The following is a 19,770-nucleotide window of genomic DNA, read 5'->3' as shown; positions in this document are numbered from 1 at the left end:
GCGCGTTACAGCATTCTGGTTTTTACATATTGTTTATTTTGTTTATTCTAATTAGGAGGAAACAGCAAAGATTAAGACAGCTAGCAAGGCATACAAGACTATAATATCAGACAGTGATTGCCTAGTTTGATGTTTTCACCAAGTGATTTGGAGATTCTCTTTATTGCGTCGGTTGTTAGGCGTTAAAACTAACCCCTAATAAAAGTTCCTTTTCGTTTAATTAGTAATCCAGGACATCAAATTTGTTTTTGTGCTTTTTTTTTTTAACGGCAAAATTGATTATATTAGAAAACGGCAAGGCGCTAAGAGAGAAAAAAATTACAAAGGCCTTTGTGCTTTATTGTTGGTTTCACCTGGCAGAGTTTTGTTATGATTGGTTCTAACTTGTAAAGCTCTGGTTTATCTTTGTGTAATAATGTGTTGACTTCATTTATTTACATGTTGCATTCGATGAACCAAAAAACTTGCAACTTGGATCGAGCCACTAACAGATTATGGTATTTCGAAATAGATTATTACTTTGCTAAGAAATCTGTAGTATTTCTTTTTTATAATTTTAACAGTAAATAATTCAGCTTAAACTACTTGTTTCAAATAACACTTGTGCTTTTTACCCGGTAAATTTATTACTAGAGTAATTTCATTCTGTCCTGATTGGTTTTTTGACTTTTTTCCATAAGGTTTTCAAAGGAAACTCATTTTGAGGGGGAAAAGGGACGGACGATTTCCCATTGTTTCTGTGAACAACGATTCAGATTCACTATATTCTAACAATACTGCATTTTACGTAAAATAAAGTGTCCACATAAAATTACCGTGTTGCAAAATTGCACCAATATTGCACCAACTCAATGATAGCACTAAGGTATATTATCACCCGCTTTGTTTCTTTACTACTACGTAATATAATTGGTCCACTTCATTATATATACAATGTTTTTGTGAGTGTAAAATATCTCAATATAATATGCCAGTCGTATAACGCTTAAGAAGCAAAGAAATGTCAAAGTAAAAATTAGAAAATTCATATATCAAAAAGGGATATAAATACCCATTCCTTCCCAAAGAATTTACCCTAGAAATTTTTGTTAATATTAGAATTTATTTGATAAATATTAGTTTTGTTCTTATGTTTAAAGTAAGTTTGGTTGAATTTAATGAGAAATTAAGTGACATAAGGAAAATGTAAGCGACATTTCTTAAGGTTGTCGTTAACAAATGCTTTATTATTAATAAATTTAGTGATATTTATTATTTAATACTCATAATTAATTTTTACAAACAAACAATTATTTTGAAACATAACAGTTAAGAAATTATGTTGGAATCAAAGGAGTATGTTGTAACAGTACCAAATATTTTCCCTAAAGTGAAATTTTAATTATTCTCTTTTCTTCTTTTTGATTTTGTTTTATTTTATAGTCTTTTTTGTACCTAAACTAAGATTTTTCTAATGATAATTCTTAAGAATGTCTTTAAGGTGCTTATATAATACAGTACTATTTGATTAACTGTCATTAAAAGTTAATATATTAACAACAGAAAAATCCATAATACTAACATGAAGCCATACTACTTCAAAATAACTACTCTTTGACTCTAAGTCAACCCTCTATGCCAAAAGGCAAGTAGCCCAATGCCCCCCTAGTTTACCCCCAAGTTAACAACCACCACAACCACCCAGTCTTATCCAATCACAAACTAGAATCAAAATCTGTAGCATATCCTCTCCCCAAATGCTCCCCTTTTGCTTCTCTTTTTCCTCAAACCAACCATAACCATAACCATAATCTGCCCAATTTCATATCATATCATATCACCCAAACCAAACCAATCATGTCTTCAGCAGCATCTGCAACTTTTTGCCTAACCCAACCTTCTTCATCTTCATCTCCCAGACCAAAACTACCTCAACTCATTTTCCCTTTCAAACCCTACACTTTCTCACCACTTCACAAACACTCCAAACTCCAACTCACTATCAACTCCACTGATGTCTCCAAAGAAGACAGACCCATTCTCGACCCATTACCAGAACCCGAACCTGAACCCGAACAATTCGAAACTTTTGAGACCCAAGATGAGTTTGATAAACGCAGACTAGAAGAAAAGTTTGCAGTGTTGAACACAGGTATATATGAGTGTCGTTCATGTGGGTATTTGTATAATGAGGCTGCAGGTGACCCATCTTACCCAATTGCACCTGGTTTACCATTTGATAAATTGCCTGATGATTGGAGGTGTGCTACTTGTGGTGCTGCAAAGACTTTTTTTCAGAGTAAAAGTGTTGAAATTGCTGGTTTTGCTCAGAATCAGCAATATGGGCTTGGTGGGAATACGCTTACTTCAGGTCAAAAGGCGATTTTAATCTATGGTAGTCTTTTCTTCTTCTTTGTATTGTTCTTGTCTGGCTATTTTATTCAATGAGTTCAAATATGAATATATACTATGGTTGGTTTTGGTTATTGGTATAGTGTTTAAACAACTTTTTTTTTTTTTTTTTTTTTTTGGTAATTTGTGTAACCTTTCATAAGTTTTGAATTTGTTGTGTTCAAAGGTTAATACCAAAAAATTTGGAAAGTGAGAATATGTTTTTATCATATGTAATTGGTTAATGGTTTCAGTTATGATTGATGGAAAATATAATTAACACATGATGAATTAGAAGCATACAAATTCCTGTCTTGAATCTGTTTATCAGTCGAAGTAAAAATGTGTAGCCTTTAAAGGATCTTGATCCCTTAATTCGTGCTTTGAAAATGGATGAAGACTTGAAACTTGTGCCAACTTTGAGTTCCATATTCTCATTTGTTCAATGTAGGCTTGCAACGAAAATAAACTAGTTATTAGCCTATTATTCGTGTAGGGTGTAAAGCAGGCACTCATTATGTTTTTGTTACGTTAGAAAAGAATATGATCTATTAGATGAGACCTCTTGGTATGCAAATTGTTTGTGATGAGTGTATGTGTATATGTATGCAATATGGTTGATCGTACGTATCCCGGTCACGGAAGACGTACGACTGCACTTACTCACGTTGTTGGTGAACGTCTTAACAAAAGTCGTTCTTCGTTAACGAAGACAATCGGATCCGAATCAGATTTGAGTATGGATTGGTTGTCTTAGTCAATTCTAGAGAGAAAAAGTATATAAACTATGAGAGATTCCAAATGTCTTCCTAATGGAGGCCTAAGTAGCCTATTTATTGGCGAGGAACAAGGCTATTCTCCATATAACACGACATGTTCTGATTGGCCAGTCAACTCTTAAGACTCGGTGTTGACTGGTTAATCCATGGATATTCAAAGCATGGAGCTTACGTGGCATCTTGGATGGATGACGCACACTGCCACGTCACATGGGGCTTACGCGTACGCTATACGTATTTTAGCGTGGTCACCACCGACCTGATAGCTTTTGATCACGTTTATGGTAAATGATTTTTATTCCTTAAACGGTTTGTTTTATGAAATAGTACACGCTGAACAGATGGCATATCACTAGTGGTAGTTTCTGGGCTGTATAAAAACGGTTCAGGGGCGCTTGCAAAACTAATTACGTGTGTCAATCAGAACCCGTTTTGACACGTTATCCAATCGATTAACTTATTCCTGTCTCTCCCTTTAAGCAAGGATAAGTAATAGTTATTCTATGAAAAGTGAACATTAGAAGCTCAAAGCACATGATTAAAGTTTAATGTATTGCATTACCAAAAATGAATTTGTGTTATAAAAGTAGGGCACTGAGAGGAAGATTTGGGGACGCTTAATTCGATCAAGAGAGAGCTTAGACCGCTTCTAACCATAACACACTTGTGAGAGGAAGTTTGAGGGACGCTGGAGGTTCATCAATTTGATGAAATTTATAAATAAACATATAGGCAACATCAGCAAATAAAAATAAGATTAAATGTTATCAATTACAATGAAAACTAATAGTTTCGAACAACATATATTAATGGCAACAGTTTTCCGTTTAAATATACTACTTTAATTTAATACTAATACTAATAACACATAAGGAGTATCTTACTTCCTTAAAATGCTCACCTGCCTACTGCACGCCACCCGACATTGAGGTAGCGAGGATCTTACTTCCTTAAAACACTTGTATCAAGTATATAATGTAACACTAAAGTACAAATTACAATAAATTTATATTCCAGATTCCGGATATTGTGAAGCTCGTGTCTTTGTTTGATAAATCTTCTTTACTTGTTGATTATTATCCATTGTCATGGAAGGTCTATTGATCCATGTAGTCGGTGGGGTTGAAAGGTTACCAAAGTTCTGGTTTCGGGTGGTTTGTGGTTGCACCATCCTAACCGGATACGTTCTGTTTCTGGGCCCACTTTCCATAGATAAACCAGCCATACCATTATTTAGATATTGGAACTGATCTTGATATGTGTAACTTTCTTGGGGTTTTAAACCCTGTCTAGTATTGTGTTGAAAGTGATTAGGAGTGACCCCAAATCTGGGCCTGGGGATTGGGCCCCTAGGATTAGGATAATTGTGATAATAATTTGGATCCTCGTTGTACTTCCTCTGGTAACCCGAGGGTCCAGCTTGTCTAGGTCTATGTTGCAGATTGTTGCTTGGGCCATTTGGCCCATTTGGACCATTTCTGTACTGAGATTGGTCATAGAACCCATGTGAATTACTACTGGATCTGATATTCAGTGAGTTATTTAAAAGACGGTGAGCGGCTTCTCCTAACACGTTTCCGTGTATTGCCCCGGGTACTTGAGGCCTGAAAAAGAGCAACATGATGAATTTAGAACACGTAAACACATAAACAGCATGACGAAATTTTAAGTCGGATTGATTATTTATCAGTGGGTCAATTTAGGCACTGTTTTTTTTTTTTTTTTTTTTTTTTTTTTTTTGAAAAGCAGCAAAATTTAGGCACTGTTTCTAAACAAATAATGGTCAACTAAAAGAATAGCCGCAAAGGAACATAAAATGTCATTCAATGCATAAATGTCAACTAAAAGATTCAACTGTACCTATTATTATAACTGTTTTGCGGGCGACGACCAGTATTGTCTTCGTGCCATAAAATAGGAAGAGGCTTTATATCAATAGGTTTCAAAATCTGCAGTCAAACATTTATCCGTAGAAGTCAATGTACATTATCTTATCCATAAAGGTGGCTTCACCAAGTTTATTAACAAGACATCATTGTTAAGTATTGTATATCATTAACCAAACACACACAGACAAATATAAGATAAAAAACTAAAAAATAAAAAACTAAAAAAATATCACCTTCTTTGGCATGGTTACTCCAGTTGGCGGTTCGTGAATATGTTTATGAGGAGCTGGATTGATATAAGTAACGTTTCTGAAAGATAAAAAAAAGAATGATTAAATCAATGAAAATTGGATTTGTAACCATTATATTTAGATATAAGAAACTTACAGGGCACGATTATCCATAATATCAGCCAAGCCAGTAACAGGAGATTGAACTACCTGTCTCCAACCATTTCTCTCGCACAACCATAAGTAACCGTTCATTCCACCACTGCATTAAATCACACAAGATATTACAACTTACATAAAATAAAATATAAATAAAATATAAATAAAATAATATAAAAAAAGTGAAAAGAATAAAGCAGAAATAGCCTACCTGGCATATACATCAACTGGCCAGACGTATCTTTGACTTGGGTGCGTATGATAGAAAAAGTTGTAATATGCACCAATTTGTTGGGCCAAGCTATTATATGGAGATACATATAATAAATCATAACAAATGCTATTTCGTGCTTGCTCTTCAACCTGGAAAAAAAAACATTAACATGTGATCAAGAACAGAAGTTAGTGCTTTGCAAAAATTTGAAATGTAGACACCATAACATGTGATCGATAGCACTTTTAGACACCATAATGTTGAAATGTAACAAAATACCGAACTGTTAAAGTATCTTCAAGTTTTCTTGTTTCGGTGAGTAGCTTCTTCTCATCAATGAATGGCAATTTGGCTACACCCTGTTTTCATGGAAAACAAATATTAAAATACAGAAATAGCAAAACAGTAAAACTAATCGAACAATATTTGGTTAACAAACACGAAATTACCTGCCATGAAAAACGCTTTCCGTTCAAATCGATGTCAAAATCTACATGTACATATAAATCTCTTAACATTATTTCAACAGTAACTTTCTTCTCTAATTTTACATCAGAACTCACTAGCAATTAAAAAATGGTAAAATTTACCAAAAGGGTAGAAGTCAATTATAGGTGATGATGGATCAGTCATAAGTTTTCTGTAATTGTGAGGTAGAGCATTTGAACTGTAGAATGAAACAACAGTTAATAAATGAACAATCTACACTAAATAGAATGCGAGCAAAATAAAAAAAAATAAAAAAAATATGAATTTGAGACTGGTAAATGTGAAATACCTTGCAGCTGGCAGGGTTCCCATAAGCTGATCAAAGGGTTTAAAGGGCTCTCCCAAGAAAAAGGTTATTTCAAGATCAGCTAAATCTTTAAGATCAGATGCAAATGGGGCATAATGATACGGGTAATACCTGAAAAAAGGTCAGACAATTGAACATAATGACACATATAAACTTAACTGAAAAAAACAAACTTCCAATACTACAAATATAGGAAAATCATATCACTACAGTTTACACCAAGTTCAAAGCAATTAAAAATATGAAGGTGAAACAAATAACAGTAATAGTAGCGTGGTATGTATATTGACTAAATTATACATTGAACTGCTAAGAATAATAATACTCCATATAAGGTGTGTTTGGCAAAACTAGCTGTTAGCTTTTAGCTAATAGCTAATAGTTGGTAGCTTGTAGCTATTAGCTTTTTATATGTATTTAGGTGTTTGGCAGGATAGCTGTTAAAATAAAGTGTAAAATGACAAAACGCTATGAGCTTTTTCTCAAAGGTTAGTTCTATTCGTTTCCAGCTTTTAGCTTTTTTCCTCCCTCAAAAAGTTTTAAGCTCTTGTAACCAAACGGAGCTTTTTACTTGATAGGAGCTTTTTCATAAAAGCTAGAAGCTAAATGCTCCAAAAAGCGATGTGCCAAACATGCCCATAGTTACGCAGTAACCTAAATATATTTTTATTTTCAGTTTTCACATTACTTCAATTGGTGAATTTGTCATCTCAAATATAGTGCGCACCTTCTACAAACAGGTAAAAATTTTCCATTTGTTACGGTTTAACACATTGTATGGACCCGATAACTTAATTGAAACATAGTGATGAATTCACTACACACAGCTTTGTACATGTCAGCAAACACAAAAGGGGCAGAAAAAGCACAAAAATAAACAAAGTTTTATGTACCATTGCCAAGAACAGACGCCTTGATAGTAGTACCGACAAACCCAGCATAATCCTTCCACATAACTCAGTACCTGTCATAGGCAACTTATGATATAAAGATGATAAAGGTAAATGTGTGTATTCCATTAATGAAATTTATAGCTGAAGGAGGATATAAGCTAAGAATTAAAGTTTATTTGTTCTTCTTTTTGGAATTAGAAAAGAAAAAAGACTTGTTTTTTTTTTAACTCACCATTTGCCTTTTAACTTCTTCAACCTTCTTTGGATCTGACAGATTTAACTTCTCATTATAATACCTTTCCTTGTATCCAGGTTCCCCCAATCTAATCTGAAAATTAGAGAGAAAAAAGTGATTATGTCTATCATCTGCATTTTAACGAAAATTTTACTCTACTAGTAAGCACCACAAGTTTAAAACTAAAGGCTTATGATTGATACAGAATATGTTTTCAGTAAGAAGAATAAACTTAGCATAGTATTCTAAATAATATGAAACTGCTTAAAATATAGCATGACTTTAAAAAACCTCTTAAGTACTACAAATTACAGATAAGAAATTTTACCTTATCCTCAACCGGAACCACGGGCTCCTCATCAACCTCTTCTCTTGCTCTACGTCTTTCTTCATTGTTCTCATATGCCTATTTTTACAAAAATTAAAAAAAAAAGGATTAAACAACTTTATATTCTATATTAATTAGAATAAAGGACTATAATATAATGCCCTATGGGAAATGTACATAAATATATTCAGTTACAGTACCAGCAGGGAAAAAAAAAATAACAAAAAGTATACCTTGTGAATGCGGGCCCGCTTTTGAAATATTTGGTCTTCATGGACTGCAACAGCCTGAATAAAGTGCTCAACTCTGTCCAGCAAGACCTGAAACTTAGACGTTGGTATATACATACAAAAGAAAAAGAGTTCCAAAAATATGATTACAGCCACCCACTATCATGTGCACATTCTAGATGAACTCATACACATTGAAGTAGCAAAAGAACCTCAGTTAAGCGGATTGAATGTTTCAAATCTATCAAAATTTATCTTTTGACTAAACTAAAGCATCAATAATCATGTAAATTTATTACGAAATTAATATTTATGTGATTGTTTGGTGTATGAAATCAGCCCTAGTGACCAACATGTAAGCTACCAGAACCGTCCAGATCACTAGATATTGTTTACAATTACTGTAAGTAATCAAGAAGTCAAAAAAACAAGAACACTAAAATAGTAGTACATAATTAAATAGCAAAAACTCAAACAGAAAAAATTTCATCATACGATCAAAAGAAGGCACAATTACCTCCCCTGAGTCGGTAAGGTAACCACCCATAGCAGAAAACTCTCTTCTATAGATTTGTGTCAGCAAATTTATAGCACCCTAAATTATCATAAAAAGAAAAAAAAGAATACAAATCTGTTAACATAAATACATAGGACAGATCGTATGGTTAATTGTAACGAATATATGAATGACACGTGTATCAAAAACAGTGTCCAACTTATCTGTCTATCTATTCTCATGTACATGAAACACTAATATAATAGCAAAAGAAACCTAGAAAATGATATTTCAATCATAACAGTTTCCTAACAGTTATACCTCTCGAATCTCTAATGTTGGCATATGTGGAAGAAAATCATTGCCCACAAAAAAGCAAATAAATACAAAATCATCCACCAGTCTTTCCAAGTTGACCTCAAAAGGAGGATTTGGGATCTCAAGATCATATTGCAAATATTCGCGCAACACCCAAATGTTGAGAAACTGCCCACAAAGATCAAAAGATAAAACGAGTCAGTAATGCCAAAACATTTTACTATAAGGTGCCAAATTGAAACTAGGCTATCTGAGAATCTGACCTGATACTTCTTTTTGTGAATTGGAATATCATTAACAGCCTTCCCATTCACATCACCACGACATTCAGCAGCCAAATGACCTACTTGACCACATTGAAAACATTTCTCCTGCTGACCTGGCATTGTGATCACCTGACAAACAAATAAAGTTAAACAATTTTTGTCCATTTTGTTTAAAAAAATGATTTTGTTAAATTAGAACTCCAGAAAGACCACTATTAGGCATTAGATGTACACTTCATCTAACTTTTAACCTGGGCAACACATTGGAACAATTGCCTTTCGGTTGATTCTTTATTTTCTTTTATTTTACCCATTCAATATAGAACACAAACCAAACAGGACCAATAGTAAGTTAAAGGGGTCAAAATTAAAATTCCTAACAACATGCTAATAACTAACCTCTCTTAATATTGAGAAGTGGACCTCATGAGTAGCTAAAGCCAGCATAATAAGATCTGCATCCTAATAATATATACCACATAATTCAGTAACAAATAAAAAACAAAAATGGCCGATATAAGATGGAAAAGAAAAATAAAAATCGATTCTTCAACTCACCAAACCATAGAGGCAGTGTCGAGTGTTGGGATTGAAACCAGGAAGGTTACGCTGTAACCGAATGAACGACATTACTTTGTGCTCTCCCTCACCAGGAACATTTGAGTCAGAAAGAATCACCTTAAAAAAAAAAATCCACAAATATAAATATAAAGAGAACAAAACTAACCAAAAGCATAACAGTAAAATGAAAAGAAAGCTAAAAGAATAATCCAACAAGAATAACACTTTAGGACACTTTTAATCCATAGGACCCGTTCCCTATATAGCTGAACGATTTTTATTTAAACCTTTTGAAATCAAAACATAACCCAAACTGACCCGTTTATACTACAATAGAAACTACAGGGTAAAGAAGCCTCAATCAACCTTTGTATACTGCCAACCAGGATTATGATTCAATCTACATTGTATATAATACTGAAGGGCTACAGAGAGCACAGACATAAACTGTGTGCCAGGTGTGATGACATTTGAATCAGATGTTTCAGGTTTCTCTTTAAAAGCAAGTGCAGCTCCCTGAAGTTCAAATTCGTTCCTTAGCCTTTCTTCTTCAGCTTCCTAATAAAGAAATCAAAGCTTAGTTTACTGACTTTATAATTAGTTCAAATGTTCAATCCCATCAACAAATAAAAGAAGAAATCTCACTGCTTCAGCAGCGTCTTTAGCAGCCCTAAACCGACGAGACCGTTGTTGATTCATTTTGGCTCTGGGAGCCACACCGTCTGCAGAAAACGGAAGTTCATACAACTGAGAGCTAGTTCATATTTATGAACAGATCACAAAATTGCAAGAAAACAATAATTTACCTATTGCCATATAGAGTATTTTTCTGGGCCGCACCAATGAGAAGAGATGGTCAATGTACTCAAATATTGACTTAAATACGTCATCATATGTAGCAGGAGCAGGCTGCATTAGCAATATTAAGTGATTATGTAATAATACACGTCAGACAAATAAAAATAAAAATAAAAATAAAAATAATTTAGATACACAGTTCAAATTTATGATGCTGAATACGAACAGCAGCCCCAAATCTAACATAAATAATCAATTTCTACATTCAGAATACAATAATTTTATACTTAAACATATATATATATATATATATATATATATATATATATATATATATATATATATATATATACCTTTCCTTCCGGATGAAAGCACGGATGAATAATTCCATTCATATCAAGATACAAATTATCAAATTCCATGTTATTAGGATTTGGTTTCAACAATTCAACGCCATTAACAACACATCCTTCAGCTTCTACAACATCCGCAATTGATTTAGGGTAGCGGTCAGCCAACCACCGATAAAACGCTGGTACGCCCATTGAATTTGATTTTTAATTTTAGTTGATTTGTGTGCAACTCGCTGTATGTATATGCTGTGTGTGTTTGAAGAAAGAGGAAGGTAATGAATAACAGTAACTGATTAAGTATACGTATACGTATATATATGTATATATAGGTATCTTTTAGATTGACCGAATTTTGTCAAAATTGGATAAATAGGGTTACCGATTTGGATATTTGGTTGCGATCGTGACGAAAGGTGAAATATATACGACAAAATCAGATGTTTGACAGCAACTCAAGTTGCGGTGAGTATTAAGTGGTGATAAAAACCCCCCTCAAGATTTGTATGTTGCTTTTATTAGTCCCTTTAAGCTTAGCTCTTGCTTAAAATCGGGTTTAGCCTATTATAAGGTTGGTTTATCATCTATCTATCATCTATCTATAGTTTCTATTAAATAAAATTTAAAGTGATGATGTTATTATTAGAGTAAATCTTTTATTAAGAAAAATTAAAAAGAAAAAGAAAAAAAACCTAAGCATGGTGAGTGATATCATTAATATAAATAATTTTAAATTAAAATTAAATCTTATTAGTCAATTATTATTATTAAATCTTATTAATAATTAGTTTAATTATTAAAACTAATTAAATTATTTTGAATTATTTTGAATTGAGTACGAGAAGATATAAAAGCTATTCTAAAATGACGATGTCATTATTAGGGTAAAATCCTTTGTTAAGAAAAAATCAAAAAGAAAAAGAAAAAAAATCTAAGCATGGTGGGTGATGTTATTAATCTAAATAATTTTAAATTAAAATTAAATCTTATTAATTAATTATTATTATTAAATCTTATTAATAATTATTTTAATTATTAAAACTAATTAAATAATTTTGATTTATTTTGAATTGAGTACGAGAAGATATAAAAGCTAGGCAGAAGGAAATCAATTCTATATTTATATTTTAATTTACACTTTTAAAATAAAATGACAACCAATATTATCTCTTATGATTGGATGTGGATTGTTTAAGTGTTTGATGAAATGTTCAGCTGACGAGTTTTTCTATGATTCCACGGGTCATTAAACTAAATGACTTTAACATTTACATTCACTTAATACCTAAAACGTATCATTAAACTGATTCGTTTAAACAAACTCGTGGTATTAAACTAAATGACTTTAGCATTTACATTCACTTAATACCTAAAACATATCATTAAACTATTTCGTTTAAACAACCCGTGATTACACGGGTCATTTCACTAGTTTGGTTTTATTATGCTTTAATTCATTTGATTAATTGTTACTGCTTATTCCAAAATATTATTGCCTTTTAGAATTGAAAAATATGTTAAAATCTTAGTCGAATTAGGGGAGCTTTAACAAAACATATAGGATCACAATTTTGTTGTTATTATTTTGTTTTTTTTTTATTTATTATTTTTTTTTTTTTATAAAAGACAAGTCTCCCAAACTCGGCTCATGGAAATTGAATTTGAATTTGAATTTTCATTAGAGATTCTCAATATTACAATCAACAAAACAATCCTTGAGATTTTTCTGTACCTTGTATTTAATTCAACAAGGTTTGATGGTACTTACGAACTACTTCGTATTTTTTGTTACATAGTTACGTGTATTCAGTGTTGTAAAAGACGGCCGAAACAGGCGTCGCAATGGTTTTATAATGCTACCATTGCAATGGACTTAAAAACGGGTAGAAAACGGTCAACAACGTCAAAAAGACGGTCAACAACGACCGAGACGTTAAAAAAACAGCCGAGACGATCGAGACGAATGTTGATCAATGTTGACTTTTAAATAAATTTCGAAAATAAACATTTCAAACATAACATTTCAAATTAAAGGCAAATATTTATGTTTACTTTGAAAAATTTATGTTTGAAATGTTTATCTTTGAAACATATATAAAAAGTCAACGTTGGTCAATATCTGCCTCGACCCCGTTTTTTTCGTTGCGACGTTTTAAGGTCCTACCGTTTCGACCCCGTCTCGCGTGTATTTATGAAACAAATATCTATTTGACAAAATTTAACATATATCGCAGCCACCTTGCATGCCTTAGGCAACCGATTACCTATCATACATTTCAGGAATCAACGAATTAATTAATTAATGATTAAACATTATATAGCTGGTGTTATGCATGTAACAGAATCTCAGTAAGTAATGAACACGGTCAGCTACTTGTGATTTAAACATTACGCTTGTTTATGGTGAAAATTGATGCCAAAAATGTCATAATCAAGACCAACTCTCATCACTAATTTGTTTCAACTTATTGTAGTTGATAAAAAGATTATACTTTCTAGCTTTCATAATCTAGCTAACAGAGTTATTAGCCTTATCAATGTGTTTTTATCATCTAACTTGAGTCTATTCCATGGAAGCTGTGTAATCATATCTTAGGAATGTGTTTAGTTACAGATAAGCTTCTTGATATATTTAAAACTTCTACATAATTTCAATCCTTTAGAAACTACTAATATTCAAAACATAAACAAAAATAAGAAGAACAATAAAAAAAATGCATTGCAATTACAGTGGCACTGCGTACAGGAGATGATGGGTGGTGCCGGATGACTGTGACGGGTGGTCACTGACTAGACGCCCCTACCAGTGACTGAAATTCTTTCAACTTTCAAGACATCAGGAGACAAATTAACGTAACAAATGATAACAACAAAATATCGTTAAAATGCTCTCAAAATCGTAGTTACAAGTAGAAAACTGAGTTTCATCTGTATCCATCTGATTTACTACTTCCTTCAGGTATGTTACTTTTTCGAATTTTCTTCCGATCTGGACTGGGTGCTGATTTGTTGTTGTCCAATAGTTTCCCACTTTTGGCAATGGCAAGGATGAGTTCAAGTTGTTTTTGCTGTTGATCCTGTACACATGAGAACATATCAAGAACTAAAATTACACTCTGAAGAATTAGTTATAACTGTATGAATGAATAGCTAATGTGCTAAATATGGTTATTATTAAACTTTAAATTAAACTGTAGAAGAATTACAACAGAAAGTTTAATCCTTTAAACAAAGTATTTTAATTTTAAGAGGTTCAATGTATTTAAAGAACACTTTGGGCAACTTTTGACTGGTTTGACCTGTATTGTTTTTAGCTAAACCTTTTGATTCCCCCCATTTGGCCCACGGTTCAGCCTACCAACTTTGGACACTTATGTTAATCAGAGATAAATGAGTATTTTCCACTTAAAAGGTGTAACTAAACCCATTGTACACAAAAAATGTAAAAAGTAAAAGAGTATAAAAATCTCAATAGAGAACAACCTACCAACTTTGGACACAATGGAACACCACAAACTACTGTACTAAATTAATTATAATAAACTATAACTGATTAACAGTATTGACTTTGCCCTTTTGATAACTTAAAATAACATTGACGCTCTCTGAGATTGTTGCAAACACACTTTGTATAACACTGAGCTTAATAACACATTAGTTAGCTCCTATTTTTATGTATTCTGTCCAATTATTATCTTGAAAGGTAAGGTATTATGCTCCACCACGCAGGGCATAAAACTCTTTTTAACACAGCCAGTTTTCATTATGGATATTCAAACCAAAGGTTCACCAGTTACCTGCATTGCCAACAAAACTTTCTGAATTTCAGCTAGCTCTTTCTCCAGATTGTCACCTTGCATTGTCAGTGCACGAGTGGCCTCTGAATTCTTCTGAGCCAATTCTGCAGTCTAAAACCAGAAAAATCTAAAATACTGTTACAACAAAGACTCCAAAAAAAAAATTGCTATGGCCAAAACCAATTGCTTGTTACCTGAACTTGTTAAAGACCTAAAGGGATTCTACGTCTACATGGCGATATACCTGGCTCCTTGCCTACTGAACAGATACAACTATAAAACTAAAAAAGACATACACCGTTACTTAAAACAAGTTCATAACAGCTTAAAGCTTTCATCTTTATTTGCTATAGAAGCATGAAATCAGAAATGTTACGTCCTAAATGTGATTCTCTTATTTAAAGTTCAATCTTGTACTAAATTCAACTATCTGTATACATGTAATTTATTATCATCGTGCATTCAGTTGCATTACTACTTTGTAACTCTTACATCTCTAAATACTTCAAAGTTGAAACTCTAATAAAACAACATTTTTAGACCAAATCACAATTCGTCAAATGTTAACAAAATAGCACCACAAAATACCTGAGCTATGGGCTCCTTCATAGACTTCCTAGTAACCCGAAACCGAATTCCCAATTTCTCAAGCTGCCTTAACAAAACCCTAATAATAGTAGCTGAACTCCTTAAATCCTCTTCAACTTTCTCAATCCTATCAACCAGATTAACAGCAGATGAACCCGGCCTACTAAACCCTAAACAAACTCTCCTCCACTGCCGTCTCCGAATCACAACACCGATCACAATTCCGGCCACTAATAACACCGGTTGCCATACTGAAACTCTCCCAAACCACTCTATCAAAACAGGTTTCTGAGAATTAGAAAAACTTGAATTAATAACAAACCCTAGCGAAAGAACAGCAGAAGAAGCAAGACAGATTAATTCAGCTACAGATAATAAATCATCTGTATCTAACTTATCAGGTGTTAAAATGTACTTTTCGTCATAAGCGGAATCTGATTCGAAAGCTCTAACTGAACGTAAGTTAAAAGGGAGTGTTTTTAATGTTTTGTAATTAGGGTAAATTGTGAAGTTAATGTTAGGGGTCGGAGGTTTTAAGTTGAAGAATATGCGAGTGTGAGTGCGTGATTGATGGGGAATTAGGTTTTGAAATGTGATTGACATTGTATTGTATGAAGGTGTAAAAAGTAGGTATAAATTGGGGATGAGATTGTGATAAGGTGATTAGGGTTTTGAAAATTGATCGGAAAATTTGGGGGAAATATATGATGTGGCGATTATGCCAACGGTTGGTCGCTTGGCGCCTAGGAATATCCGATGACTAGCATTTTTATTACTACAATATTAAAATATTAAATTAAATTGAATTAAGGATTAAATTACACTAATACTCGTCATTATCGTTATATATTTCACTTAAAAATAATTTAAATTTAGGATTAGTTATTAGTTACATTAATTTTAATATTATGATGATAGATATATATATATATAGATATAGATATAGATATAGATATAGATATAAAAGTAACACATTATTTTAATGCTTGTTCGGTTTTATATTCATTGTATTTTTCACCTTATTAGTTACTGTATTTTATAAAAAAGAAAAACATTAGATCAAAATAAAGTCAACTGATGGAAGTTATTGAGCAGAAGATGAAGCTGTATTCTCATCCTTTTAGTTCCTGCTCTCGTCGTGTTCGTCTTGCTCTCAACTTAAAAGGTTGCTTCTCACTTTCCCAACAACTTATTATTTATGATATACTCAGATATTACTATTGCTATTTTATTTTTTCAATTTCCTACCTATTTATTTAATTAATTTTCAGTAGTATGTACAATACAGTAGACAAAAGTAGTCACTGATTTTAGTATCATGTTGTATTCATGTAAACTTTCAGGTCTCGATTATGAATGCATCAATATTACCTCCTTCCATGATCCTGGTAAATGTATACACTAATAAACTTTACATTTCATTATTTTTCTCTTATTAATATATATTAATGACTACTTTTAACTTCAAATTTGATTTAATGTGCCGTTCTGAAAAAAAAAAATGATTTAATGTTATGAGAAAGTTGAGTTTAGTTGTTAGCCATAGCCCATAGGTAAATGGAGGGGGATTAATTGTTTAGGCTACTTGGGAGTTTGAGCTTTTATTTGCTTGTAAATGAGTCGAGCTACTCGACTTTGACTCGTCAAAAGTTCGATTTGATTCGAGCTACTTGAGATCGAATGGTCATATAATTTGAAGATCGTTTTTAGTAAACGAGCTCGAACTTATATAACATCAAACGAGTTAAGTTCGAGCTTAATATATTATCCTTAAAATGAGCTCGAGCTTAAATTTTATTTGTTTTTTTTTTACATCAGTTTGGGATCACCCAGGGGGACTTAACCACCCACGCGTTCATCTCCCGTAGTTGCATACCCCGCCCCCAACTACTGCCCTGGAGGAAACCCGGACCAATCCTAGGGCATGGACGGTAAAACCCCCCTCCCCGTTGCCCCCGCACTAAGCGAAAGGCGACCTGGGTGGATACTTCGGGTCAGGGCAGCGGAGTCGAACTCCTGACCTCTCGTTAAGAGAGGCAGACTACTACCAGATGAGCTTACATTTTATTTGTAATAATATGCAAATCATTCAGTGTAGTCCAATGAGACAATAATATAGTGTTGTGATTAGAACGCCTTTTTCCTTCAAAAACTCAGTACAGGGCTTATTTCATGAACAACTTTAAAAATTTAGGGGCTAACTTTATGATGTTGTAGAATTTTTGGAGGTCAATCCTATGGGTTATGTACCTGCACTGATGGATGGCACTACTGCAGTTTCAGATTCTTATGCCATATTATTAGTGAGCCAATAATTATTATAATTTTTTATTTTTTATATTTAACTTCCTTCTCATATAATGCATCTAATAGGATTTTTATGTCATTTACAGTATCTGGAAGAGAAATATCCGCAACACGCTTTGTTACCTCAAGATCTTATGAAAAAAACTATCAACTACCAGGTAATTTGTTGCATTATGTTAACTTATATGTTATGATTATGCAAATCTTTAATTTATATCACTAACCACTTGTCTGTCCTAAGGTTGCAAGTATTGTTTCTTCAAGTATTCAGCCTCTTCAGAATACAATCCTAGTTGTGAGTATAAACTTCTGATTATTGCCGATTCTTATTTCTCAATTTGACATTATCTTTTTCGTGTTCAAATTTGATGCTTGAAATTTTGCAGAATTATATCGGGGAACTTGTTAGTCCTGATGAGAAGCTTCCATGGGCTCAACATCATATCAGGAAAGGGTTTGTAGGTAAAAGTTAAAATTTAATTATCAAAGTAACTTATGTTTAAGGATCGGGTTCTTGCAATGTGATTCGGGGTTCCTCCCGAAAGCACGTGCGTGCGTGGCAAATGAGAGTATTCGATGCCGACTACTTGCCTTTCAAAAAAAACCCATTGCAGGCTTGGGGTTTAGGTCATGGGTTCGAGCCTCGCTTTGCCCATCCTATTAATCAATCTACCTGAAAGATGGAGCTCCAGATTGACCTCTGAGGGGGGTTTTCTCCCGGATCCATTCAGGATTCAAACCCGGTCTGCGTGCCCCTCGGGATGGTTTAAGGATCGGGTTCCTGCAATGTGATTCGGGTTTCCTCCCGAAAGCGCGTGTGTGCGTGGCAAATGATAGTATTCGATGCCGACTACTTTCCTTTCAAAAATAAAAATAAATAAAAAAATAAAAATTATCAATTGGGTTCCTTGTGCAATCTATCCTATAATTTTTACAGCAAATTAATGGCAACCATCTCTATTTGTTCTAAGTTTTTGTGATCACTTTTGCAGCTCTTGAGAAGCTGTTAGTGAAGTATGCTGGAAAATATGCTACTGGGGATGAAATTTACCTGGTTTGTGTTTAGTGATTAACTGATTAACTGATTACTTATATACAAAAAATTGTTTACTATTTTTGATTAGTTGGAATATTCTTCTATCAAATCACTTGTGTTTGTCACATTTATATCTTATTGGTTACCTGCAGGCAGACTTGTATCTGGCGCCCCAATTATATAACGCAATCTACCGCTTTTTGCTTGATATGGTAATATCTGCTACTAAGTACTACTAATATGTGAACTTTATTTTAATCGGTTTTTATCAATTGTATATAACTGTCAGAATTTTCTTATTTAAAGAGCTTTACTTTTTGTTTTAAGTTTTATGATTTTCTTATTGTGTTCCTTTATTATTTACTGTGTTTCATTATGCTGACTAGTAAACATTCTTCATTTTTTGGAACAGACCGAGTTCCCACTCCTACTTAAATTGAATAAGGCGTACAGCGAAACGCCATCTTTTCAACAAATTATATGCTAAAACACTGCAACAACACACAGGGTAAGTGAAGTAACTGATACTTTTATTTTTCTTTTCGAGATTGTTTTTGAACGTGAGTTTTGTATCAGTAAAAATGAGTATGCATATCATGTGGCAGTTGCAGTTAAGAAGAAGCACTCTAAAAGCCTCTAGCTACGAGCTTATTATATGCTCTGTTTCCTTTTGTAAGTTACTTGTTATTGTAGTTTATCATGTAAACGACCCTTGTATTATAATCACGAAGTTTGAATAATACATCATAAGAGTTTGTTAACAAAAAGAACAATGTAAGTCTGCTACTTATTATGGAAAACGACATTTTTAACATAATTCGAATGTCAATGCAACACTCGCTGATTACGAATTATTTGTCATGTTCATTGCTACGTTTGAATGGAGGACGATAGTTAAAATTGGCTAAGGAGTTGCAGGTGGTGCTCGAGAAGCTAGAAATTATCAAATTAATGAAATGAAAGATAATGTTATATCGCCGTGTTAATGTTTTTCAAGAATACTGATTAGTGTAATTTAAGCCGATATATTATTATTTTTGATACATCATCAGGTTACTGTATGCAATTTTATCAAAAAAGCCCTTTAAATAATAAAACTGTTCACCGTTAACGTGATTAAAAGCCATTAG

General features: G+C 33.0%; 4 protein-coding genes across 5 annotated transcripts; 2 read left to right on the top strand and 2 right to left on the bottom strand.

The window, feature by feature from the left end:
* The first annotated feature begins 1,674 nt into the window (after positions 1–1,674).
* Positions 1,675–2,600, top strand: LOC139896686 (uncharacterized). Its single transcript, XM_071879322.1, has one exon. It carries the CDS (start codon positions 1,837–1,839, stop codon positions 2,425–2,427), a length of 591 nt encoding a protein of 196 aa, XP_071735423.1. The 5' UTR covers positions 1,675–1,836; the 3' UTR covers positions 2,428–2,600.
* Positions 2,601–4,042: 1,442 nt separating this feature from the next.
* Positions 4,043–11,284, bottom strand: LOC139896685 (5'-3' exoribonuclease 4). The gene is made up of 22 exons (XM_071879321.1): positions 10,916–11,284; positions 10,571–10,673; positions 10,410–10,486; positions 10,131–10,322; positions 9,762–9,881; positions 9,603–9,665; positions 9,201–9,332; positions 8,941–9,105; positions 8,641–8,718; positions 8,127–8,213; positions 7,894–7,971; positions 7,563–7,658; positions 7,331–7,401; positions 6,420–6,548; positions 6,232–6,308; positions 6,091–6,131; positions 5,926–6,000; positions 5,639–5,790; positions 5,426–5,530; positions 5,272–5,347; positions 5,010–5,098; positions 4,043–4,753 (listed from the first exon to the last, which is right to left on the bottom strand). The coding sequence occupies exons 1-22, from the start codon at positions 11,105–11,107 to the stop codon at positions 4,156–4,158; spliced, it is 2,796 nt and encodes a 931-aa protein (XP_071735422.1). The 5' UTR covers positions 11,108–11,284; the 3' UTR covers positions 4,043–4,155.
* A 2,248-nt stretch (positions 11,285–13,532) lies between these two features.
* LOC139896684 (uncharacterized) lies at positions 13,533–16,031 on the bottom strand. The gene is made up of 3 exons (XM_071879320.1): positions 15,298–16,031; positions 14,710–14,820; positions 13,533–13,989 (listed from the first exon to the last, which is right to left on the bottom strand). Exons 1-3 carry the CDS (start codon positions 15,898–15,900, stop codon positions 13,837–13,839), a joined length of 867 nt encoding a protein of 288 aa, XP_071735421.1. The 5' UTR covers positions 15,901–16,031; the 3' UTR covers positions 13,533–13,836.
* Positions 16,032–16,319: 288 nt separating this feature from the next.
* Positions 16,320–19,447, top strand: LOC139896683 (glutathione S-transferase zeta class-like). Of its 2 annotated transcripts, none has more exons than XM_071879317.1 (10): positions 16,320–16,462; positions 16,641–16,685; positions 17,515–17,600; positions 17,691–17,762; positions 17,846–17,899; positions 17,991–18,066; positions 18,597–18,658; positions 18,793–18,852; positions 19,053–19,148; positions 19,246–19,447. In XM_071879317.1, exons 1-9 carry the CDS (start codon positions 16,375–16,377, stop codon positions 19,125–19,127), a joined length of 618 nt encoding a protein of 205 aa, XP_071735418.1. In that variant the 5' UTR covers positions 16,320–16,374; the 3' UTR covers positions 19,128–19,148; positions 19,246–19,447. The 2 variants fall into 2 exon arrangements, with proteins under 2 accessions (XP_071735418.1, XP_071735420.1); XM_071879319.1 differs by having other exon boundaries at positions 19,217–19,447.
* Positions 19,448–19,770: the final 323 nt, after the last annotated feature.

This window comes from Rutidosis leptorrhynchoides, chromosome 3, assembly GCF_046630445.1.
Source record: "Rutidosis leptorrhynchoides isolate AG116_Rl617_1_P2 chromosome 3, CSIRO_AGI_Rlap_v1, whole genome shotgun sequence".
NCBI classification, from domain to species: domain Eukaryota; kingdom Viridiplantae; phylum Streptophyta; class Magnoliopsida; order Asterales; family Asteraceae; genus Rutidosis; species Rutidosis leptorrhynchoides.
The sequence above is the reverse complement of the archived record's forward strand: the minus strand, read 5'-3'. Positions and strand labels throughout refer to the sequence as shown.

Excerpts from the sequence above, each read along its gene's own strand:
- LOC139896686 (XM_071879322.1), top strand. The coding sequence starts at position 1,837 with ATGTCTTCAGCAGCATCTGCAACTTTTTGCCTAACCCAACCTTCTTCA.
- LOC139896685 (XM_071879321.1), bottom strand. The coding sequence starts at position 11,107 with ATGGGCGTACCAGCGTTTTATCGGTGGTTGGCTGACCGCTACCCTAAA. Across the intron at positions 10,674-10,915 it reads GCTTTCATCCGGAAGGAAAG|CCTGCTCCTGCTACATATGA; the intron begins GTATATATATAT and ends TTGCTAATGCAG. Across the intron at positions 5,348-5,425 it reads ATTATGGATAATCGTGCCCT|AAACGTTACTTATATCAATC; the intron begins GTAAGTTTCTTA and ends TTTATCTTTCAG.
- LOC139896684 (XM_071879320.1), bottom strand. The coding sequence starts at position 15,900 with ATGTCAATCACATTTCAAAACCTAATTCCCCATCAATCACGCACTCAC. Across the intron at positions 14,821-15,297 it reads TGAAGGAGCCCATAGCTCAG|ACTGCAGAATTGGCTCAGAA; the intron begins GTATTTTGTGGT and ends TTCTGGTTTTAG. Across the intron at positions 13,990-14,709 it reads AAGTTTTGTTGGCAATGCAG|GATCAACAGCAAAAACAACT; the intron begins GTAACTGGTGAA and ends TCATGTGTACAG.
- LOC139896683 (XM_071879317.1), top strand. The coding sequence starts at position 16,375 with ATGGAAGTTATTGAGCAGAAGATGAAGCTGTATTCTCATCCTTTTAGT. Across the intron at positions 18,067-18,596 it reads TATCAGGAAAGGGTTTGTAG|CTCTTGAGAAGCTGTTAGTG; the intron begins GTAAAAGTTAAA and ends TCACTTTTGCAG. Across the intron at positions 18,659-18,792 it reads CTGGGGATGAAATTTACCTG|GCAGACTTGTATCTGGCGCC; the intron begins GTTTGTGTTTAG and ends GGTTACCTGCAG.